Here is a 26248-nt window from a genome sequence, read left to right as displayed (position 1 = left end):
AATCCTCTTCTACCTCTCAAAGAACCAGGGAGATTATAGCCCTTCATACTAATAGAAGGTTCAGATGGACTCCTGTTGAACTATTCCTGTCTCACAGTTAGGGTTAGATATATCCATTAGGGGATAATGTACAGGTGCAAAGACCACCCCAAATTGTATCTATGCATTGTTAACCTTACGCTTCAGGCATTTGCTGCTAGGTAATGGCAGAACAGATCATGCAGTGCACTTGCATCCTGCCCATTTTTATGTAACTTGTTATTGCACTTCTGGCTTCAGTGCAATTCTCTTTAGGAATGTGGGCCACTTATTAAACCTCTTGCTATCTGATCAAATACAGGTATGGGACCTGTTATCCAGAATACTTGGGACCTGGGGCTTTCCGGATAAGGGATCTTTCCATAATTTGGATCACCATGCGTTAGGTCTACTAAAAAAAATAATTTAAACAATACATAAACCCAATAGGATTATTTTGTTATTACAGAGTAAAAGGAAATCATTTTTAAAAATAAGAATAATTTGCTTATATGGGAGATGGCCTTCCCATAATTTGGAACTTTCTGAATAACAGGTTTCCAGATAACAGATCCCATACCTGTTCTACTTTTGTTGGGGACAATTTCAACAAGTGACATTACCTACTAAGCTAATAATAAAGGAAATCCTACAAAGCATACACTATAAACAAAAGAGACACCAAGTGACTGGAAATCACACTATCCTGGCAGGTTGAACTTATCAGAGATAAAATACCCTAGAAAGCACCTTTCACCCATTTTCATCCAAAAAAGTATATTCCACAATAAAAAACAGGTCTTTGTGTCATCTGTGCATCTGTCCTTTACAGACTTCTTTATTGTCTCAGATCTGGTTTCCTCTGTGGCTGCCTGCCACTCCCGGGCTGCTGGCTGTGCTGCTGTATAAAAGACTCTCACACTGTTCAGGACTGAGAAGTCAGCTCTACAGGACGGCAGGGAACATACAGCACTTTGGTAAGCCTGGCTGTCTGACTGGGGAATCCACATACTGCCAAATGTGCATGCAAACACAAATTTATCATGTGCAAGAGCAGTAATGATCTGCAGGGAGACATACCCATAAGTCTACTTCTAATTAACTTTGCATTTTGTGTATTATATCTGGATACACACACATGTCTGCTGATTAGTATAGCTATTTAATGGCTATGATTGATTACATATTTAACTGATAAAGTTTATGTTTGTGGGTAAATGCATGGAAAGCTTTAATGATAGGTGGAATAGTTTTAATTCTCAGTATTTATGGCAGATTTGCACAGTTAAATGAAGGTGTTGTTGAATGATTTAATAAATAATACAGTTGTATGAGCACACGTAATATAGAGAGATGATGGCATGCAAATTATCTAAATGCTATGGTAATTAAATCATTGTAACATATTAGTGAATCAGTATGGGCCCGTGAAGCTTGGCTCCTGTTTTACGCATTGTGAAATATATTGTTTTTATTGTGTTTTTAAATATTAGCTGTAGAAATTCACATTTATTTAGATATGTATGTCCAATAAATACTTACATATTGTTACTATTATCATGGGAAGATGCCCATCAATTGCACAGCAACAGGGTGACCTCCCATGACAAAACATGCCAAACTGATACAGAGCCACTACTCATTTTAGCTTACAATCTATTTTGGGTGAATATGCACAAGCTGGGCTGAGGAGGAAATGCTTCCTTTTTATAGTACAAGGATCAGTTTTAGTTTGTTCAGTTGGAGGGTGGTTGGACAGAATGCCTTGCTCGCTTCTAAGAAGCTGCTTTTATGGCGCAGAAATAAAAATAATGAAGACACTGATGCAAGAAATAAATCCCCAAAAGCGGCAGCGCTCAGATTATCACAAGCAGCATACTTTATACTGCTCTTAAAACGAGAGGCGATAAGGAGTAGATGTGTGCGGCTCATAAGTGAGGCAGGAACCCAATTATATTACATTGAGCATAGGTGCAGAAGTGTCATTGCCCCTTAATGATGTATTATTGGGACTAATGTCAAAGGCCAAGAAAATGGGCAAGCAAGAATCTAACATGTAACATGGTGATCCCTCCTTTAGCGGAACGGTTCAGCTGAAAATGAACTTTTACTGTGATGTTAGCAACAATATTCTAAGACAATCTGCCACTGGTATTCAGTTTTTTTGTTACACAAACTGCTGAAAAGACCTAGATTACAATCATATGATGACAAAGGTTATCAGTGCGATAAACTTGTGTTTTGTCTGCTTTACAGAGTGAACTCTTCCTTTCTTCTTGTTATTTACATTTTGTGATTGTTGTGACTTCTAAAGTGTCATAGAAATATGCATCTATATATATAAGGGATATGTAATTTAGTCTGGGCTTCACCCAAATGTCAGGATTTTTTACATGGATTTGACCCAGTCTTTGATTTCATTCTGAAATAACTGCAATTGTGGATATGTTATGATATGTTATACCCTCATAGGGTATAGGTGGATCTCGTAGATTAGAATTATGCAGACAGTATTTTAAGCTCATATAAGCACTCATATGACTTTATAACATTGTGAAAATAGTGAGAAAGGGGTTTATTTTATGAACCAACATTTTGGTTTCAGTGGAGACTAAAACATTGGTTTAAACCTATTTCTCACTATTTTCATGACATCTTGAAGCCCTGTGAGTGCCTTAATTTTATGTCCACGCACACACATATATATATACTGATATGTGTTGTCAGTGAAATCTAAAAGAAAGAACATCATCCAGATCTAGTATAGGATATAAAGTATGTGTAAAAAGATTTTAGTGAATAATTCCATGACTTTACAGTAGTCTCTACCGATAACACCTTTAAGCCTCTGACCTACACTGCAGATAGAGTTCCACATTTCAGTGCATGAGCCTGGGTAGAGCCTGGTGCTATGGCTTAGCATGTCTCAGCTGTATAAATATTAAAGATAATGTAGATTTATTTTGTATTTATGTGAGACACATCACTTCTGTGCCTCCCCAGCTATTGCTGAATTACATCTCTCAGTACTGCTAGACAAAAAAGGAAACACCAGATTGGATATCTCCAATGTATGGAATTATCATCTCAGTTTGTAGGCCCCAGCCATCCTACAGAGCAGTAATTATTCTCATAACATCATCAGACAAGGTGAAGTCACAAACCTTCAGGTTTATGGTTGATTATGAGTGCCATTGATTGGTTGCATTATTAAATAAGCAAATGTCTAACCATTCCTCACTCATGGGACAATAGCAGCACTGAATACCATTTAATAACAACAGTAATTGCTGCTGTCCCAACAAGACATATCCTTTCCTTCTTGCAGCTGAAATAAGTCTATTTAATAATCAGTATTCCTTGGTGTGACGAGAGCTGTCACTGACTCCCGGCCTACCATAACTTTGCACACAAACCCTCATACATTCAAGTACTTTAAGTAGAAAGCTCATGTATTGGGTTGTGTTTGTGTTAATATTACAGCGGATGAGTCACTCCGGCACAAGCAAATGAAATAATAAAGCAAATAAGAGGAAAAACACAAACTGTTAATCTGGGTAATATCATATTTCAGGTACTTGGGGGATATACATGATGGATGAAACCAATATCGCTATAAAATATTCTCTTCAACCAGGTGTTTTCCTAAAGCTACTGTATTATATATTTCCCATAACTTTCACTTTAATCTAATGGCGTTTCCAGACCATCAGACTAACCCACTGGGTCTGTGTTGAGGGATCCAAGCCAAGAGTAAATTGCTTTCTAAACCCTGAGCTTTTCAGTTTCTGGACAAACTGTGGTTATTTCTTGCCTGGGACATTGGGCTGGGCGTAGGCAGTAATCAGATTTATGGACTTTCCAATTCTGTTAAACAGGGATAAAATGCAGAGCTAAACGTACAAGGGAACTAGGGTGTTATTTTATGTTGATAGGGTGTTATATCGAGTAAGATTCCAGTGTTGTGTAAATCGGCCCACAATGTTAGAAAACATTTTATCTATATGCGGAAGGTGGCCACTACCAAAAGGAGTCACACAAATAGGACTTGTAATGGCATGCAGGGAGTTGTAGTTTGTTGTTCACAGCAGCTGAGGGTCTGTGAGACTGACAACCCTAATTTAAGCACCTTAACATACAATAAAACACAGAAAGAAGCAGGGGCTAGCTGGGCACTTTGCTAATTAAATACATCTCCTACAACCAGAATTACATCTGTTATGGGGATTTAGGTTTGAATGGATTTTACTTGGAGGAGTTATGTGGCTGCTGGAACTGCTACCTAACAAATGCAAATCACTCAGCTACTCTGATCCATATGGGACCTGAAGAACGGGATTGTTTTCAGTTGTACGTAGCACATGGTAAAAGAGAGGAAATTGTACTTTCTGGGGGATCACTTAGGTGGCCAAAAACAAATGTGTGCAGCAACCTGGTTCTGTAGTCAGGATCATAGCAAAGTACTGATTTGTACAAGAAACCTTGATAGACGTGCTTGCTATAGGCTAGAGCCTTACTGAAAATCCCAATATCCTCTATTAGATGTTAATTAACCAAGGATCATGGGAGATGCGAAAAGCTAGCGGTCGGACACTGCTACAGATATTTAGAGAGAGGCCATATGGTAAACCTTCTGGGACAAAAGGGAAGCTTCATTCATGGTATTAAAGTGGCAAGACCGTGTTCCATCATAACATTTTATGGTGATTTATTAAGACTCTGTATGAATGTCCTGTTTCCCAGCTTGCACCTGTGCACTAAAGTTATGCACCACATTTGGCGATCATATGATTAAAAGCACTATTTCACAATGTACCCAGGTTGTTATGAGTTCAGCTCTCCCAGGGCGAATAATAGGAGCTGTGTCTGGATAGGACATAAGCAGAAAGGCAAAAGCTCAGTGATTCTGGAGAAAAACAATGTAATATATTGTAAAACTGCAAATTAAAACCCATAATATTTTTTTCAGCTTCACAAAGTGCAGATTTTATGTGTACGCTTGTATATGTCATGGTTTGGCCCAGGTTTACACTCAAGTGAGTTCTGATGAGTAACATTACTATTATAAAAAAATAACTAAACCTATCACACAACCACAAGGGGAGCAACATGTTCTCTGAAATTATTACTTGCCTGAAACAGCCCTTTGTGGGCATGTATAGGAGGTGAGCCAGAGGCCCAGTTTAGTCATGGTTTTCAACTAAAGATGCTTCCTTATGCTTCCTTGTGTCACAAAATGCAATGATATGTAACTACTCTATATTATGCTTCCTCAGAATGATTAAATTCACTCAAAAATTGAGGGATGGATATTGCTTAGGTAGTCAGTTATAATACTGAAAGAGATTTATGCCCCAGCAAAATATAGAGGGCTGATAAATTGCAGCAGTACCATTACTGATGGCAAATGATCAGAAATTCGTATTGATTACTATAAAGTAATTATGAGCGCACAGACCCAGTTGGATACTATAGGTATTTGCACTGGTGCCAACAAGCACTTATATTGGTATATCAGACCCAGGTATGATCTATTCATTCCTTTCTGTATTCATTTGCCCATTATGGTCCGCATAATTAGCAGTTACCTCTCTATAACTTTAAAAGTAATGGATAGTAGATTGCAACAGTACCCGATGTTCTAATTATATATATAAAACAATTTTTAAGAATATAATAAAGGGTGGTAATTAAAATTCAGGGATCAACATAAGTAAATTATTCTGTGGTATTAGATTTATATAAACTTTTTAATATAAAATAAATTTTGTTTCGACAGGTATCCAGTATTATATACATTGGTGCTCAGTCACTGGTTTCCAGTGGCGCAACTACAATAAGGATGAGGTACGGAGGCTTTGTCGCATGTCTGGTGTTCCTAGAAGTGGCTTTTGTGTCGGGACAAGGTTAGTATTGAGAGAAAGCATGGACACAACCTTAGCAATAACTATTCACAGAAGCCCCAGCTGCCCTGGAATAAATCAGGAGCAATAGGGAAGTAAAATAGCAAGTGATAGTGGAGGGGCAAGACCAAGTATGCAGTTGCTTTTGGCTCTTATTTCCAGTGTAAGACGTAAAAGAGCTACACATGACTTGTTCATAACTTTTATTATCATGTTGCTTGACCTTCATTCTTCTGATTCTGTGGGTTCTATTAATGAGATGTACTAATATTTGTTTAGCATTTGTTTTAGCTGTGTGCAATACTCTCAGGGAAGAGCAGCTGGCGTCCCTATTCCTCCTTTTACCACACCAGCTTTTGCTTTTTTAAGGTTTCCAGTTTCCAGCAGGTCTAACTATAGAATCCCTTTGGCTTCAGATCAGGTGTCCTGGACTGTATTTTCAGAGACTGAAATTCTTCTGCTGTCAAATAATAGATGGAGAATTTCAATACATATGGTACTATTGGGGTCATCAAGTGCCAGTCATCAGAAAAGGACAAGCTAGGGAAAAATACTGTGTCAGGAATATGGCACCATGTACGTATTCTGTTTAGTAAACAGAATGCAAATCTAATCCATGTAGGGATGTACTGGGAAATTTTATATTCTATTTTTATTTTTGTTTAAGTATATCTAGTGCAGGGAAAGAGCTAGATTTTTCTAGGCTCTCTCTATAAAGGCTACAAACAAACACGTGGGGTTGTGCTTTTGCTGCAGCTTTTCTTGGTTTATGTCATTATTTGCCATTGGTGAATTTGCTAACACTTTGTAATGTCCTTAAAAAAGCTAGTGGAACCCCTCCAGCAGAATTTCCAATATGCAGACACACTTAATATTTAGATTTAATACAGGCCAGAAAAAAATGGAAACCGACCTCTAGTCTGAAAGTGTACATTAGAGTGTAAGCTCTTGTGAGCAGGCTGCTGTAACCCTCTTATTCTTGAACATGTACAGTGTTATGCTATTGGCATTGGTATAATACTGCTGGAAAGTAATGCATAACTGTATAAATAAACGGTGATGATGGTGAAAAGGGACAAATATGCACAAAGGGGATTATTTACAATAGGTGCTAAATTGCAAACTAAACTAACTTCTGATTGGTTGCTACAAGAAACTGCTGCTATTTAGAACCTGTTTTTTACAAGATAACAAGATTTTTTTTAACAACTGTGCCACCTGCTCAGTATTCAGACTGCAATCCAGTTAGCAAAATAAAAGAAAGAGCAAACTGCTCTGATGTTGCTATACTTTGGAAAGACATGAGCAATAGCAATTCTGTGGCTGCCGCCCCCTCTCTCCCACTTCGTGCTTACAACTTTAGCGTTGGAGCAGGTTCAGAAGGGCCACAGTGCTAGTGCAGAGAGTGCTATTGTGCCTCTATCTTCTATCACATTCCCCTGACTGGATCACAGTTGGAAAATTGAAATTTTACATAAATTTTAAAGGGTTACGTTTTCTTTACCAGTTTAAATATTATCATTCTATTTCATTTTTGCAATTCTGGCAAATGACCATTGTATCTCTCTCTCTCTCTCTATATATATATATACAGTATATATATATATATATATTATATTAGGGTTTGTAGCTATGAAAATGCAGATAGAGATTTGGTTCAGATTCAGTTTAAATAAGATTCTTTCAGTGTTTACAATTCCAACAGCAACATTTTATGATTTTCAGGTTTCCAGAAACGTGACGAAGTTTTAAGTCATTCTACAAGGAGAATTCGCACAGGGAAGAAAATCACCAGCTCACCAGCAAAGAACAAGGCAGAAGGTGTAAAAACTCAACATAGTCACAGTTTATTATTAATATTAATTTAAACTGTATAATTTTTCTTCATTTTTTATAGTTTTTTTAATTATTTGTCTTGCTGTTCTGCCTCTTTTCAGCCTTCAGGAGGGGGTTACTGGCCCCAGCAGCTAAAAAGTATTACTATGTGTGTCTACAGTTTTATTGCTATTGTTGCTTGTTTTATTATTATTTATTACTTGTTTTATTGTTACTTATTTTTATATTCAGGCCTTCTCCTTTTTAAATGAACAACCCGTTTAAGTTTTCTATTTGTCTAGTAACCCATAGCAACCAGTCAGTGTGTATTTTTTACTGGTTGCAATGGGCTACTAGAAATGAACAAACTTAATACTTTTAGCAATATTACTCTCTCTCTTAGTTACTGTTATTAAAATAATCTGACAACTGTGAAATCAAAAATCTTGGATTGTAGAATAAGCAAGTGTACAACCCACTTCTAAGCTTGCCTTTCAGCTGCATAGTGCTTAAGTAGAACTGCAAATATATCCTATTATATTATGTATATTACAGAATAATATTCCTGATGTTCAGTAGGTTACATAACTGAGTAGGAAGGCTTCCACTGGGACCCTGCCTTATCTTATTCTGTCTGCTTCCTCCTTTTTGCTTCTCAGAGTTTTTTGAATGGAGCACTTGGTTCAATATTGATCACCCAGGTGGCAATGGGGACTATGAGCGTTTGGATGCCATTAGGTTTTACTATCCCAGCAAAGTCTGCCAGAGGCCTCTGCGCATGGAGGCACGGACCACAGAATGGATTCCTGCAGGCAGGACAGGAGAGGTGGTGCACTACAGCCTATCAAAGGGTTTCTGGTGCATTAATAAAGAACAAGTAGAGGGCAGAAATTGCTCCAATTACTCAGTCCGCTTCCTGTGCCCTGTAGGTAAGTGCTCACTCTACTGCAGTGACATAAAAGATAAGAGGGCTCATTTACGACCACAAGTGCAGTGAGCAAAATGCAATTTTGAGCGCAATAAGCACGTTTTTGTCATTTCGGCATATTATTCATCAATAGTTGCAGCAATGTGGGGTTCAGAACAGAAGGCAGGAAGGACTGAGCAGCAGTGAGCACAACTTTACAGAAGTGGGAAGAGTGCATTTTTATGCAAGTACCATTAATGAAAGTGGTTTGACGCCCAGCATGCCTAGGGCACAACAGAAGAGGGGGGCGCTAAGCATGTACCACACCCTTTCCCTTTGTCAACTCAATATTAAATACACACAGAAACATATATGGAATACGTATGCATGAATCTCTCTTAGTACAAGGGAACAAAGATGTCTGGGATAAATGAAAGTGACCAGCGAGCCCTAGGGACCAAAAGAGAACACTAGACAGGTTACACAGAAAAATATGGGAGGATGCACTGAAGGATTCTTGTTTATTGTTTACAAAACAAATTATAGGAAATATCAATGTCTCTATTTAATACTTTTTTGGGGGGCGAATGTAATGTTTAATTTTACCATACAATCAATCAAATTACACCAAGCTTAAGTATACCAGCAAGCATTTAGGGCTGCACAGCAGCTTGGTTCCTTGAGGACCCCATACAGACACTGCAAGGGGTCATAAACATACCTCATTAGCTATGCATTTCTCAGGTGCTCAAATACAGCAAAATATTAGTTATAAGATGTAAATAATTAGACATGCACTGAATCCAGGATTTGTTTCCACATTCAGATTCATGTAACATCAGTGGAGTAACTATAGGGGAAGCAAACCTGAGGTCACAGGGGGCTTGGGGGAAAGGGGGGCCCGGACTCGGGGTCTGCTTCCTTTATAGGTCTAAGAAGTACCCCCTCCCCAGGCTACACCTTTACTTTTATTGTTATTTATTATTACTTACCTTTCTATTTAGGCCCCCCTCTATTCATATTTCACTTTCTATCAACCCACTGCTAGGTTAAATTGAACCCTAGCAACAAGATAGCTTCTCAAAGCATAAGCATAAGAGCATAAGTGTCACTGGTAAAGGAAAGAATGGGTTGAGCTTTGCACCAGAAATAGAATAAGGATTCCATATGGAAGAATACCCCCAAATCATCTGTCCTGAGTTTAAACTACCCATAACATGTGTTTTATAATTATTTTCTAACAGTTATACACCCAAATATTCCAGAACAGCCTTGGTCTGAATGGTCAGCATGGAGCAAATGTTCAGCCAGTTGCGGTGGGAATGGAATGCAGACTCGGACAAGGAAGTGTCTGGCAGAGGAACAGTGGCAAGAACATTGTAACGGTCCCACAGAAGAAGGAAGGAGATGTGCTGGCAACACCTGTGCAGGTAACAGGAAGCAAAATGCCATCCAGTGCAGCCCTGTATATAATAATAATATGTCTCCTGTAACTGAACAATGCGTTTGTTCTTTAGAGTAATACACTTATGGGACCCTTTATCCAGAATGCTTGGGACCTGGGGCTTTCTAGATAAAGGATCTTTCTGTATTTTTAATCACCATACTTAAATTCACTAAAATTTGGACTGTTTTACTACCAATAAGGATCAAAGTACAAGATACTGTTTTATTATTAGAGAGAAAAATAAAATAATTTTTGAAAATTTAAATTTTTTGATTAAAATGGAGCCTTTAGGAGATGGCCTTTCCATAATTCAGAGCTTTCTTTATTATGGGTTTACAGATAAAGGAACCCCTACTAGTATATGCTTTGTCAGTGAAAATAATTCTACAAACAGTGGTGTGTGACTTAGTATGTGATATTTGGGGGTTATTTATCTCAGGGTAAAGAGAATATTCTGATAAAGGTTCGGAGAATCAAATTTGGATTCATGGTGTTTTAGAGAATTTCTAACTAATCTTTACCAACTAAAAACATATGTGTGCTCTTATAAAGACATGAAGCATTTGCTAACTATGTATTCTCAACAGTAGTGATGACCTGCACAGATTTAATTAAGATGTAAGCTATAAATATTCTTCTTTTGCTCTCCTTCAGTCTGTGACCTAAGCTGTCCTATTGGAAAAGTAAGTGCAGACTGCAATATGTGTGTGTGCAAAACTCACATCTTACATGGCATAGCCTCATTGGCTGATGGAGCACCTGCAACTGGAGCCAATGTGTACATCATAACCAAGAAACCCAAGCTGGTGGCAGTATCAGATTCCAAAGGGAAATTCCAGATTCCAGGATTGTGTCCAGAGACCACAATACAGCTCAATCTGGAGAAGTATTCTACAATCACTGTAAAAATTCCAGACACTAATGGAACAGCATCCTCTATAAAAGTATCATTCAAAAGAAAAGGTAAGCAAGCTTCTCTACCACTTTTAGAATTACACATGATTGTACTAATAAAGATGCATATGAATCCACTATGATTTGAGTCTAGAGACCAAATCAGGACCACCACCACTCCCTTTTATCCTTGTGAGTCCTGTGCATTTTAAACATTTAGGTCCCCCCCCCCCCAATGGCATGTTCATCACTGCTTAATATTGCTTTGCAGGCTCACAATGTATCAGGGGTGGAAATCGGCACTGATAAAATCTAATGCATGGTTTCCTAAATTACATGATCAGTCACTACTTTGTTATTATTATATGTCATTTATATAGCAGTGGCACATTTACCCAGCACTTTATAGAGATTTTATACATTATTCCCTGACCCACACAGACATAGGGACAACCTACAAACTCCCTGCAGCTAGTGCCAAGCTGAAATCCAGCTCTGTGCTACCCATTCAGTCATGTAACTGTATCATACAAGCATGTATGAAAATCATATTTCATGGTGGAAGTTGGACAAAAAAAGTACATTCTGAATTCCAAAAAATCACCTTTGTGGTAATGCTTGCTCAGAATTCATTGGGGCATCAAAAGAATGAGTCCAGATCAGGTAGAAACTACATTCTACATATGGCTCTCAGAGTAGCGTACATGATATGCTGCATATGTCAGTTTATACAGTAGATACTATGCTAATGATATATAGAAGACATGCAGCATGTGGTTTTCAGTGCTCAATTGATTATATATGTATATGGCTCTCAGTGTTGTATAGAGGATATGACTCTCACAGCAGTATGATGAATATGCAGTATTTATGATATGCTCATTATCCAAACCTTTGTTATCTACAGAGAAACCTTACATAGTGGAGAACCCTGAGAATAAAGTAAGAAGAGTGGGGCAGAGTGTGGCATTCTGCTGTAACGCTGTAGGGGAACCAGCAACAGAGCAGTACCTCTGGTGAGTTGTTTGTCACAAAAGGGCAGATTTATCATTTGTCTAATTTTCTTCCAAGATTTGTAGTTTTTTCATTAATAAACACAATTTTTTTGCAATTTATTATGCGTCAGAAATGTGAAAATTGGAAATATAAAAATGCCCCATCTAACAGCTTCAGAGATCATGTAGAAGTCAATGAGAGATGTCCTAGGCATGTTTTTTTTTTTTTGCAGTTCTTTCCCTTCTAATGAATTACATTTTTGCAGGAGCTATTCAAGCTATTAAAGTGATGCAAAGTTCATGATTCGAGGTATTCATGTTTTTTTTAATGCATTTTGTGACCTTCTGCTAAACCTCTGCCTTGCCTGCAGGTACCATAATGGAACCCTAATAGACCAGAAAGGACCAAAGTATGGCAACCAGCTGATCCTGCGCACACTGCAGATGAGCCATGCCGGGGAATATTACTGCAAGGCCAAAAACAAAGCAGGAGCTGCAAAATCCCAACCTGCTCAGCTCAAACTCATTGGTAATGAAATGAAAATGAAATGACCATATCTCTGTATATAAAAGCAAAATATATTTTAGCTCTATTTTTGATTAAATTATGAAGCTGACTGCTGTTGTTAGCCAGTTAGTAGTAGTAGTTTTAGTAACATATCACACTATTTATGGGTCGGGTTACACAGGCAGTCAAACAAGTTGGTATAAACTTGCTTTGAATAGACAAAGTGCATGAAGATTCAATGATTACAAAAAATGCCCATAAAGTTAAAGGCTAATTGGTTTAATCTGATATCTGCCTTTCTGCAGGGAATCAAGATCCACCCTGCAACCCAAAACCAGAGAGACATCTTATCCAACTTCCTCATGACTGCTTTCAAAACCACACAAATTCTTTTTACTACAATATTGGAAAGTGTCCCTCAAGTGCCTGTACAGGGGATCTGGACAATGAACTGCGCTGTAAAGATACTCTGCCCTTCTGCTGTGGAATTATTAAGACACAAACAAAAGAGATCACTTGTCAAGGTTATACCCTTCCTATAAAGGTTGCTCAGGAGTGTGGTTGCCAGAAATGCACAGACACCAAAATAATTGTTCGTGGGAGGGCAGTGGCAGCTGATAATGGTGAACCAATGCGGTTTGGATACATTTACATTGGAAATAACAGAGTTGGCATGACAGGCTATAAAGGAACTTTTTCCATTAATGTTCCTTCAGAAACAGAGAGGTTGGTGCTTAATTTCGTGGACCGGTTACAAAAGTTTGTAAACACCACCAAAGTGCTCCCATTCAGTAAAAAAGGTGCTGTCTATCATGAGATCCATCTTCTCAGGAAAAAAGAACCAGTAATATTGGACTCTATGAAAACAAACCAGATATCTCTGGGAGATATGGAGGACATTGATCCCATTGCTGAGCTTGAGATCCCTCCAAATTCTTTCTATCGCCAAAATGGAGAGATCTACAATGGGAAAGTGAAAGCCAGTGTCACATTTTTGGATACTCGAAATATATCAACAGCTACTGCTGCGCAGAGTGACTTGAACTTTATTAGTGAGGAGGGAGATTCCATGCCGCTGCGTTCCTATGGAATGTTTTCAGTCGATTTTACAGATGAATCAAACAAAGAATCACTGAATGCAGGAGCAGTTAAAGTCTATCTTGATTCCTCACAAGTTAAAATGCCAGAGCACCTTGAGAACATGAAACTTTGGTCTCTGAACCCAGAAACAGGACTGTGGGAGGAAGAGGGAGACTTTTTACATGGGGGGGTTCGGCGTGGGAAGAGGGAAGAGCGTACTTTCCTTGTTGGCAATATGGAAATCAGGGAACGTAGACTGTTTAACCTGGATGTCCCGGAAAGCCGAAGGTGTTACGTCAAAGTTCGTGCATATAGAAGTGAAAGGTTTTTGCCAAGTGAACAAGTCGAAGGTGTGGTGGTGAATCTTATCAATATGGAACCTGTGTCTGGTTTTGCTTCTAACCCAAGAGCTTGGGGGCGGTTTGATAGTGCAATAACTGGTGCTAATGGAGCGTGCTTACCTGCTTTTTGTGATGACAAAAACCCAGAGGCCTACTCTGCATATGTAACTGCTACTCTAGGAGGAGAGGAACTAGAAGCAGTGGAATCTTCTCCAAAATTTAATCCAAATGTCATTGGTGTGCCACAGCCCTATCTCAATAAACTAAATTACAGGAGAACTGATCATGATGACCCTAAAATCAAGAAGTCAGCCTTTAGTATCAGTGTGGCAAAGCCAAGCCCCAATGCTGCAGAAGAGAGCAATGGTCCTATTTATGCCTATGACAAACTGCGAGAATGCGAGGAAGCACCATATAATGCTGGACATTTCAGGTTTTATAGAGTAGAAGGTGACAGGTATGATTTTAATACAGTGTCTTTCAGTGAAGATGACCCTATGAGCTGGACTGCTGACTATTTAGCTTGGTGGCCTAAACCCATGGAATACCGAGCTTGTTATATGAAAGTTAAAATTGCTGGTCCTAAGGAGTACATAATCAGATCCAAAAATATGGGTGGCACCCATCCACAAACAGTCGGCCAGCTTTATGGCATTAGAGATGTACGGAGCACTAGAGATCTGGAGGAAGCCAACCTATCTGCAGCATGTGTAGAGTTTAAATGTAGTGGAATGCTTTATGACCAGGACCGGGTTGACCGCACTCTGGTAAAAATTGTCCCTCAAGGGAGCTGCAGAAGAGACAGTATCAACAACATGTTACACGAGTACCTTGTTAATCACCTACCCATGGCAGTCAATAATGATACAAATGAATACACAATGCTGGCTCCTCTTGATCCACTCGGTCACAATTATGGTATCTACACTGTCACTGACCAGGACCCAAGAACAGCCAAAGAAATAGCTCTTGGAAGATGCTTCGATGGAACCTCTGATGGAACTTCTAGAGTTATGAAAACTAATGTAGGTGTGGCTCTTTCTTTTCAATGCACAGAGAAGGACTTGAAAGATCAAAGTGTGTTCCGTGGAAATGTCCAGGCAGCTTCAAGTGTTGCCAGGGATGGCGGCAGAAGGCAGCAAAGAGCTAGTAGCAGATCCAGACAGATGAGAAGAATCAGTAATCGTTCAACAGAGTTGCAAGGGCAGCGTTTGTCAGCTTAGTAGGATATTGCAAAGAATATCAATTCTAGGTGTAATGCAGTTTTACTATAACTTGAAGAGGCATAAGACATCAGTAGTCACTCTGAAAATCAGTGGTTCTCTTGGGTTGTGGGGTCTCAGTATTCAATATATCTACATATCAACAATACTTGTATTCAGAACTTCTTTTAGTATCCATGTTCTGTGTTAGAACACTTAAGCAAAGCTTCGAGAGAATGTATGTGACACCTGGCTAGCAGAAATAGCTGAGAGACTGACATCTACAGCACACTGGCACTAGAAAACCATGTAATTCCGGCAGTTAAGAGAAGCATTCTGCAACAACTGGGAAAGTATAAAATTACACTGACATTAAAAGGTAACACATACCGTATTGCAGTTGTGGCTATTTATGTGTATTCTTCCCTAATGTGCTCACATATGGTGGAAAAATAAGGGAAAATCACATAACCAGATAGTCACAATGACTTTATTAATACACAACTGCAAACATTCCAGCATTATTATTTCAGTTCCAACATACCTGCTTGGAGCATGTTGCTTGGGCATCTTCTTACACATCTATTTCAGTACTGGATATGATAATTGCTTCCTTCCCCTCTCATATATTTTTACAGTTACTAGGCCATGCATTTGTCCTCTCCTGGGGATAGAGAAGTGGTTTTCCTTAAGTTTGAGTTCTGTGCAGACCAGGGTCTGTTACACTTAAAGTGACCCCGACACCTATGAATATTTAGTACCATTATATAGCATTGTGCTGAGGTAAGCTGAAATATATCCAGCCCTTCTGTAGGCCGATTCTTTTCTCTTTTATTCATCTGGTATAACTGTAATGATAATAAACAGGTTTGTCTAGCTTGGCCCACAGGTTGGAGGTGTTGGGGCAGAAGTGAAAGTTCTTCAATCTGAAAAAGTGTCAGGAAAACAGAAAATATATTTCTTGTTGCTCTCACAGTCCTGCCCCTAGTCAAGGTGCACCCAGATTAAACATAGACTACATACCCCAGAACCTCCTTGCACTGGTAGAAACCAAGCATTAAAGGCTCCCAGCTGTGGAAGTAATATACATCAGTGCTACAACTGTTTAGGAGAGGAAGAATATATTCTGCTTGGCTTAATTTCCAATGTCAGGGTCACCCTTTCTGGTTACATCAACATGAGCAGAATACACAGTCAGCAAGCAACATTATCTGGCAGATTTATCAAAGTGTGAAATTAGAGCTAACCACAGTAAAATTCCACCACTCTCTATTCATTTCTATGGGAGGTGTATTTATCAATGGGTGAAAGTAGGTATTCCCCATTTGATTAATATGCTTTTAAAAATCCAATAGAAATAGGGAATCAATTTAAAGTAATTCTCTGATTCTTTTTTCCTGATGATGACATGGCTGCAAAGTTGCAGATGGTTCCCATCGTATTTCTTACTAATAGGAAAGTAACTAATTTCAAGGAAGATAGGAGTGGAAATAATATTTAACTTACCAGGGGGGTAAATCTAGGGCCCTCCAGCAGAAATGCAACTTCCCTCAGATAAACCTGCAGGAAACAGCACCAAACAGAATTTTATTTAGTGTTAAAAACAAACCGGAGTCAGAATAACAACTTATAACAACAAATTAGTATCCACACTGAAAGATAAATCATTTCTACTTTAAAACACATATATGTAACTGTTCAGTCAGTTTTAAAATGTACCTCGGTTTTAGTGCTTTAGTTAAAAATTGCATATTTATTAATTGGTGAATAAACAGTTTGTACTCTAGGAAACTGATCAGTTTGAAAATAATATTTGTGAAAATAAATCATGATCAAAATCAATTGACTGCTTTTCCACAATCAAATTTAATCTCAAATGGATTCATTGTGAAAGAAATTCATAATGGAAAAGTAGTTGCACTGTTCCATACATTAACGCTTCAGATAACTCCCCTCCCTTGATTTCTATAGAATCTCAATGAGTTATAGGCGGTGCGGTTTTTCATTCAAATTTTTACATTTTCTCAATTTTTTCACATGAATAAATTTTTTTGAAAAAAAATACAAGTTCGAGATTGGTTTTTCTTTTTCCTCCAATCATAGAAAAACACAATCTTGAATTTTAATGAATTTGGCCCAAAAAAGAGCAATACAAGTGAATAAATAAAGTTATCCTCAGATGAACTGTCTGTTCACCCCTTTGATAAATATTTTGCCCAAATGATTGTAAGTTACTTTTATTGCAATATACACTGAAATGTAAAAGTAATGCAGACAGGCTGTAAACAGTTCACCATCTTTATTTCAGAGAGAGAGAGAAAGTAGTTTCCCAGTCTCCTCCCACTTTTCCCAAGGCTGAAACAGTCTCACTTCCTTCAAAAGCATATAACTTTATTAAATATAACACGGCTTATGCTAATACATAACAAACAAGTAATAGAGACATCATAGCGAATCAAATGAACTTAAATAAAATTAAAACATAATGCTCCACCAGTTCAGTACCATTGTCTTCCCCTTGTTTTTCCAAAATTGTTGCCACTGAAATTTTCCGTTGCAGCAAATCACTGAGCAGCAGTACTAATCAGTATGTCTATCATTTTAGGGGCCAATGAACACAACATTTAAGTGTTTGTATCACTTCGACACCTTTACAAAAAGGAATTTTTTTATGGTGATTATATTACAGCGGAGCTGCTATAGATCAATTAGTGGCCACTTTGTCAGGGGTTGGAAACATATAAAAGCCGGTGGCTGTGCGCCAGAAAGCTGACTAAGAAATACAGCTTCAATAAGTGTCCAGGCTAGGAAATGTGTTATATCCATCAATTCATTTGTGCATGCATGTTAGATTGCTTCCTCTCTCCGGCGGCTCTCTCCCTCGGGAACCATTATTCACTCAAAATTCCAAATCTGTAATGTTGTACTTGAAAATGTAAATAAGATTCTATTTATTTCAGTGTTTTTCTTCGTGTAATCTTTTTGGGATACAGAGCCTCTCCTAGTGTAAGTTATGGAGGAGCACAGGAACTGCTTACACGGTTACAAATGAGTGTTTTATTTTTTTATACTGTCGGAAGTAGGAGTGAGATTAATTATACATATTAGCCACAATGGCGGATTCGATTATATGCATAACAGACAAAATGATGTTGCTGCCATGATATTTATTTAAAGGGAAAATAAACTTTCTTTATAAGCTATGTTTATTATCCATGTTGTTCCTTAATAAACTGCACAGTGAAAGCATAGATAACTATAAGCACAAAACACTCCTAAAATGAATGGGGATCCCTAACTTGTAGCCTTTAATACAGGAGAGCTGGGCAGCAAAGGGACCTGTGGAATAGATTTTATAGGTGTCTGAATTCCTGGCAGTAGCACAGAAATGGATACAGCAGACCCAGGCTTTGCATCACGGGAATCAACATGATTCCTTTGCACACAGGGGCCTATGTACTGACATTCAGATGCATTTTCCTGTACGCATTTAAGGGGGAAATATTTATTTCTGCAAGTGCTGATTTTTTTCTATTTTTCAAAAGCAGAATGTTTTTCTCCTATTATTTCCTTCTCTTTTTTGAGTTTTTGAATTTCCCTTTTTTTCTAGTGAACATGTTCTGTTTGGAGCTGCCATAAACCTTTATATCCTATGGAAATATAGCCATCGTTACAGCATACTGCACACTGTAAAATGCTTTAAAAAGTAGAATGAAAGTAAAATCATAGGCTGATTTGTTAAGGTTTATGATTGTTGTACTTTATGATCAAAAAAATGTCACTTTTAAATTTACAGAGCTTTTATCCATGTAATGATTCAATACAATGTGGAAAATAGTTTTTCCATATCACCTCCTTAATGACTGGCTTTGCATTCATTTTAACGCAGTGCTCATTATTTCCTGGGCTTAACAAGTGGGTGAGGTGTATAATGAGCTCTAATGCTGTACAGAAGAAAATGGAGTTTGGCAGTATATGTGTTAAAACACTTTCCTGTCTGCGAGGAAAGTTTTAGGTAAGTGTTAATAAAGATTCCATTAAAATCCATCAGGGTTACCCAGTTTCAATAACTTTTTCAGAAACCCTTCAGTAATCATCTATGTCATCAAAGTTTTTCACAGAAGCTGGCCCTCTTGGATCGTGTAGCTCATCTTTGGAGCGGCAGTGCGCATACTCAGAGTGTTCTGGGCAGCGGCTGAGAAGTTTAGGTGTTTTTTTTTTTAGAAATCATTAGTAGACAATGAGGCTTGTGTGTCCTAGAAGTTGATTCTTCTGAATATTATTTCTAAAGCAGAATGCATTGGTTTGTGAGCTGCCATGTAATGTGCATCTAAACCAGGGGGCTCAAACTCAATTTACCTGCGGGCCGCAGGAGGCAAAGTCAGGATCAGGCTGGGCCGCATAAGGGATTTCACAAAAAAAAGTCGGGAGCTGCTGATTGCGGAAATGATGTTATGCCATCATAACAGTTATTATGGGAAGACGTTCTGTGTGCACAATTAGCTCCTTACGTCTTCCCATAATAACTGTTATGATGGCATAACGTCATTTCCGCAATCAGCAGCTCCCGCCCGCCGTGCCTTGCATTATTCCTTGAATCGCAATAAAAATCGCGATCCATTCATTCGGTGTTGGTGCGGGCCACAAAATATTGTACCGAGGGCCGCGAGTTTGAGACCCCTGATCTAAACTGATTAGTAATCAGCCTTGTATTGTTACTTTTATGTTATACATATACTTTATATTGTGAGTGGGTCCCTAAACTCAGTAAGTGACAGCAGCACGGAGCATGTGCAGGGAATCAGCAGAAAAGAAGATATGGAACTACTGGGGAAATCTTTGTGGGGGGGGGCGGATCTTCCCTGCTAAAGGGATGTGGTTGCCTATGCCTCATGCATAGAGGCAGATTTACCAGTTTTGGAGAGAGAAAAGTAATCTAAGGGTTCTAATTTTTTTTTCTAACCAGAAGAACATCAGCCCAGCCCTGTTTCTTTCTCCTAACAACTTTTTTGACTGCATCACAGTGGGAAACAAGCCAGCAGGTGGCACTGTTGTAACAAAATTCATTCAACAGTACAAATATCAATATCATCAAATCTTGAAAAAAAAAGAATGTAAAAATTGTTTTTTAGAATAGATTAGAATAGCACTCGCATCAATTTTACATTCACTTATTTTAAAGGTTTACTTTTCCTTTAAAATATAAATATTTGTCTCTCAGTGCATAATGGCAGTGTTTAACATTGTTGTTGACTGGTGTTGGGAAAACAAAATATACATCAAACTGTTATGAGTTGAATAATGCAACATATAATCAATCACTGATATGCTGAAGGTTAGCATTGGTTAGGGTGCATAATTACATCTGGAATTTTATTCTTTTATATGTGCCATGTGCTATTTCAAAATCAATTTTTTAAGATTTTATATTATTTTGCTTTGTTTTAATTTTTGACAGTTACAGTCAGCTTTTCCCTGCTTGTCACACTGCCCTGTGCAGACCCCATTTGCACGCCTTTCCTTATACAGGTCCAGCAATCAGGGGGCTGTATTATTTGACCATTTTACTATGCTTGCTTTTTACAAAGCCTGAGAGAGTTTCTTTCTTTGACTTTGTAGTTAGGATGGTATTTAGCTCTAGGTCAGACATAAGGATATCGGTTTGACTGAAGGTACTTTTTTCAGTACTAAAATTATACAGTAGATAACACAATCTACAACTCGAGACTTATAAGTCTCCACTTAAGATAACAAGGAATTTTGTTTTGATTTCATACATGTGGTCCAATAGTTCTAATTTCACCTGCATGTCCTATTTCCCCCTTTTCATGCCTAATGTTCAGCTCTAAAGAAAATTAATAAAGCATTAATACATTTTTGAATTTCAAACAGGACAAATAATTAAGATTAACAGACATAGCTTAGAAAATATACACACGCAAGTCAGGCCCTAAAGCTGGCCATACACGTTCCGATTTTAGTCTTCTTGGATATCGGTTGTACATTTAAATGCAATGATTGAAGCTAACATTCAATTTGAAATTGGAGAATAAAGTCCTAAAATTCAAATCAGAGGATATTCTGAACATGAAATAGTTATCAGACACCAATTGTACGGAAGTGACTTCCATTGCAGGGCCCCCAAGAATATCAGCAGAGACACAATACATGTGCAGTATGTATCATTATACAACCAAAATTTTCGCCATGGTCCAAAAATCAAAAAGGTTTAGTACGATTTTTATTGGTACATGTATGGGCAGCAGTTGCAGTTAAGGGTGTTTCTTGATCCTGTGATGCTCATGTAAGAAGCCTGATGCTCCTTTGAGGAAAGTAGAAGGATTACAGTCCTGGTTGTGCTACCCTCAGAACAGGGACACAAGTGTATAGGGACTACTGTAGATCACCTAAGTTCCACTTGGAGAGCCTGACCTTACTGATTGGACATTTTCAAGTTGATTAGCCTAGACCAGTGCTGTCCAACTTCTACGGTGCCGAGGGCCGGAATTTCTCTAGCATACATGGTGGAGGGCCGCTAATGGAAGCCAGTTTTGACCACTCCCCTTTTTGAAACCACACCCACTTCAAACCACACCTATTTTATCACAATGGTGGTAGCACAGCAAAATCCCAAATGCTTGGTCCTTACTGTGGGGATATCAACCATCATTCATATGTGAAAGAATTATGTCATATTAAGATATACCCTTAAATTCCATATGCCTCCTCCTCCCCTGTGGATAGCAGAGCAACCCCCGGTACATAATTACACACCTTAGGGACCATTTAATGGCTATTTCCAACTGCTAACAAACTCCCACAACAAACCCCTGCCAGGTTCACCTCCCACAAGCAGCATAGGGCAAGCAGAGTATGGCACACACAGGCAGCACTCTGCCTGTCCTACCCTGCCTGTGTGTGCCATACTCTGCCTTCCCTATGCTGCCTCTGTGTGCCATACTCTGCCTGCCCTACCCTGCCTGTGTGTGCAATACTCTGCCTGCCCTACCCTGCCTGTGTGTGCCATACTCTGCCTTCCCTATGCTGCCTCTGTGTGCCATACTCTGCCTGCCCTACCCTTCCTGTGTGTGCCATACCCTCCCTGACCTATGCTGCCTGTGTGTGCCATACTCTGCCTGCCCTACCCTTCCTGTGTGTGCCATACCCTCCCTGACCTATGCTGGCTGTATGTGCCATACTCTACCTGCCCTATGCTGGCTGTATGTGCCATACTCTACCTGCCCTATGCTGGCTGTATGTGCCATACTCTGCCTACAGTACCTGAGGTGTGAAGAAGTGAACAATGGGAGTGATTACAGTCTGAGCCTGAGGTGTGAACACTGCAGGGGGTGAACAATGCAGGTATTAAAAGGTGTGAACAACACAGGGGATTACATTTTTAAACAATACAGAGGGATTACAGCCTGAATCTGAGGTGAGAACCATGCAGGGGGCCAGTTAATCTCAGTACTGATACCATTTAATGCTTACTCAAAGGTAAGCCATCAAAGCAGCCAGACAGGTGGGGGGCCACACAGAGGGGGGTCGCGGGCCGCATGCGGCCCGCGGGCCGCCAGTTGGACAGCACTGGCCTAGACTGATTTCTAGCCCCTGATGGGAAATGCCTCTAGAAGCTATATTCGTGAGTATATGCTGAACAATGTACTGTACTATCTGTGTCTGCACTGAAGAGATCAGTGTTACATCCCTGCCAGTACAAAAGTTATCGTTTGTTTTTAAGAAGCACTGGCATTGCTTTACTGAGTCTACCTGAGAAATACAGTTCTGCAGCACCCTTCCTCCAATTTCAGATGAGGGCGCACTACCAAAGATATTGGGGCACATTTATCAAAAAGTCAGTTTAGAGCTTAATACATAGAAGCATATTGATCAACGGGTGAAAATTAGAGTTCACCATTTGATATACACTTCTAAAAATCCCATAGGAATGAATAGAATGTGGGTGAGTTTTTGTGTACTAAGTTTTAAACTCGCATTTTGAAAAATCAATTACAAGAGAGGTTTGACAACAGCAAGTCACAGCTATTAATAGCTATATATCTTCCTCTCAAGCACTGAATATTTGTTGATAAAATCTGAAATTGCAGAACAGTTTAAGTAACATCCATACTCAAAGAACTGCCTATTGCAAAAAGGACTTCTGGGCTTTTTTCCCAGAAGTCTTGTAATGTTTATTAATGTGGAGTATACAGTTTTTTGCTATACAACATTAATCTGGGCCATCGCTGGTACTGAAGAACCCAGCATTCCAATGCTCTGCCAATGCTATATTATTTTGCTTTGTTTTAATTTTTGACAGTTACAGTCAGCTTTTCCCTGCTTGTCACACTGCCCTGTGCAGACCCCATTTGCACGCCTTTCCTTATACAGGTCCAGCAATCAGGGGGCTGTATTATTTGACCATTTTACTATGCTTGCTTTTTACAAAGCCTGAGAGAGTTTCTTTCTTTGACTTTGTAGTTAGGATGGTATTTAGCTCTAGGTCAGACATAAGGATATCGGTTTGACTGAAGGTACTTTTCTCAGTACTAAAATTATACAGTAGATAACACAATCTACAACTCGAGACTTATAAGTCATTTGTTTCATAACAAGAACCAGAGCCCCCTCTGCTGGACACATACAGTTCTGCCAAATGTAATCAAATTGTGGTAGAGAATGTTCAAATACTCCACTTAAGATAACAAGGAATTTTGTTTTGATTTCATACATGTGGTCCAATAGTTCTAATTTCACCTGCATGTCCTATTTCCCCCTTTTCATGCCTAATGTTCAGCTCTAAAGAAAATTAATAAAGCATTAATACATTTTTGAATTTCAAACAGGACAAATAATAAAGATTAACAGACATAGCTTAGAAAATATACACACAAGTCAGGCCCTAAAGCTGGCCATACACGTTCCGATTTTAGTCTTCTTGGATATCGGTCGTACGTTTAAATGCAATGATTGAAACTAACATTCAATTTGAAACTGGAGAATAAAGTCCTAAAATACAAATCAGAGGATATTCTGAACATGAAATAGTTATCAGACACCAATTGTACGGAGGTGACTTCCATTGCAGGGCCCCCAAGAATATCAGCAGAGACACAATACATGCGCAGTATGTATCATTATACGACCAAAATTTTCGCCGTGGTCCAAAAATCAAAAAGGTTTAGTACGATTTTTATTGGTACATGTATGGGCAGCAGTTGCAGTTAAGGGTGTTTCTTGATCCTATGATGCTCATGTAAGAAGCCTGATGCTCCTTTGAGGAAAGTAGAAGGATTACAGTCCTGGTTGTGCTACCCTCAGAACAGGGACACAAGTGTATAGGGACTACTGTAGATCACCTAAGTTCCACTTGGAGAGCCTGACCTTACTGGTTGGACATTTTCAAGTTGATTAGCCTAGACTGATTTCTAGCCCCTGATGGGAAATGCCTCTAGGAGCTATATTCGTGAGTATATGCTGAACAATGTACTGTACTATCTGTGTCTGCACTGAAGAGATCAGTGTTACATCCCTGCCAGTACAAAAGTTATCGTTTGTTTTTAAGAAGCACTGGCATTGCTTTACTGAGTCTACCTGAGAAATACAGTTCTGCAGCACCCTTCCTCCAATTTCAGATGAGGGCGCACTACCAAAGATATTGGGGCACATTTATCAAAAAGTCAGTTTAGAGCTTAATACATAGAAGCATATTGATCAACGGGTGAAAATTAGAGTTCACCATTTGATATACACTTCTAAAAATCCCATAGGAATGAATAGAATGTGGGTGAGTTTTTGTGTACTAAGTTTTAAACTAGCATTTTGAAAAATCAATTACAAGAGAGGTTTGACAACAGCAAGTCACAGCTATTAATAGCTATATATCTTCCTCTCAAGCACTGAATATTTGTTGATAAAATCTGAAATTGCAGAACAGTTTAAGTAACATCCATACTCAAAGAACTGCCTATTGCAAAAAGGACTTCTGGGCTTTTTTCCCAGAAGTCTTGTAATGTTTATTAATGTGGAGTATACAGTTTTTTGCTATACAACATTAATCTGGGCCATCGCTGGTACTGAAGAACCCAGCATTCCAATGCTCTGCCTAAACTCTCTGCTTAACTCTTTCCAACAAGGGCCATCATATCTGCAGATCATTCACTCCTCCAATAATACCTATATAAAGAGTTACTAAGCAGTAGCTGTTAAAGTTATGTGGGTATTTAGGTTGTGTCAGTCACAAGTCTGCATACCCTGTTGAAAGCTAACACCCCAAGATTTCAGGAGGCATATTTACTAAATTGTGAATTTTCGCCTAGCCAGGTTTATTTTCACAGCACTTCTCGTATCTGCTTAAGATCAAGTACAGGTATAGGATTTGTTATCTGGCTACCGTTATGCAGACAGCTTTAAATTACGGGAAGGCCATCTCCCATGAAGTACATTTTAATCAAATAATTATGATTTTTAAAGATGATTTCCTTGTCCTCTGTAAAATTAAGGCAGTACCTTGTACTTGATCCCAACTAAGATTAAAGGGGTTGCTCGCCTTTACATTAAGTATAATGTAAGAGAGTGCTATTCTAAGACAGGTTGCAACTGGTTTGTATTTTTTATTATTTGCAGTTTTTGAATGATTTAGCTTTCTGTTCAGCAGCTCTCCAACTTGGAAATTCAAAAGCTATCTAGTTGCTAGGGGCCAATTTAACCTAGCAAACAGGCAGTGGTTTGAAAGAAAAAAGGGAAAATGACATCATACTTACCGTGATTTTCCTCATAGCCATCCTCCATGTCAGCTACATATGGGTATGTTCCTCCCCTTTGACCCCAGACAGAAGACCCTCCCCTATCAAAAACTTTAATGCCTTCCCACTCCCTTACACAGGTGTCTTCATACCAAGCTGCCAGCTCCCTTTATGATCGATAATAGGGTGGGAAAAAACTTACTGACATGGAGGATGGCCAGGACATGGTAAGTATGATGTAATTTTTCCTTTTACCTTGGCCATCTCCATATCAGCTATGTATGGGATGTACCCAAGCTTAACCCATAGGGAGGGTAATATAAGAAAGACCTACCAAAGAATCTCTGAAACTTTGTCCAGAGCAGACAGATTCTGCTCTCATTCTAACCCAGC

The 26248-nt window shown here is 38.8% G+C and overlaps 1 protein-coding gene across 2 annotated transcripts; it reads left to right on the top strand.

Moving 5' to 3' along the window:
• Positions 1-890: 890 nt before the first annotated feature.
• On the top strand, positions 891-18945 carry cilp (cartilage intermediate layer protein). 2 transcript variants are annotated; one of them, XM_031899247.1, is made up of 9 exons: positions 891-995; positions 5798-5924; positions 7647-7742; positions 8396-8665; positions 9909-10073; positions 10745-11053; positions 11892-12000; positions 12351-12508; positions 12793-18945. In XM_031899247.1, the coding sequence occupies exons 2-9, from the start codon at positions 5861-5863 to the stop codon at positions 15129-15131; spliced, it is 3510 nt and encodes a 1169-aa protein (XP_031755107.1). In that variant the 5' UTR covers positions 891-995; positions 5798-5860; the 3' UTR covers positions 15132-18945. The 2 variants fall into 2 exon arrangements, with proteins under 2 accessions (XP_031755107.1, XP_031755106.1); XM_031899246.1 differs by having other exon boundaries at positions 9888-10073.
• Positions 18946-26248: the final 7303 nt, after the last annotated feature.

The sequence above is a fragment of the Xenopus tropicalis genome, chromosome 3, assembly GCF_000004195.4.
Source record: "Xenopus tropicalis strain Nigerian chromosome 3, UCB_Xtro_10.0, whole genome shotgun sequence".
Lineage (NCBI taxonomy): Eukaryota > Metazoa > Chordata > Amphibia > Anura > Pipidae > Xenopus > Xenopus tropicalis.
The sequence above is the reverse complement of the archived record's forward strand: the minus strand, read 5'-3'. Positions and strand labels throughout refer to the sequence as shown.

Coding starts and splice junctions, on each gene's coding strand:
- cilp (XM_031899246.1), top strand. CDS start 5,861: ATGAGGTACGGAGGCTTTGTCGCATGTCTGGTGTTCCTAGAAGTGGCT. Junction 7,743..8,395: donor AGCAAAGAACAAGGCAGAAG/GTGTAAAAACTC, acceptor TTTGCTTCTCAG/AGTTTTTTGAATGGAGCACT. Junction 10,074..10,744: donor TGCTGGCAACACCTGTGCAG/GTAACAGGAAGC, acceptor GCTCTCCTTCAG/TCTGTGACCTAAGCTGTCCT.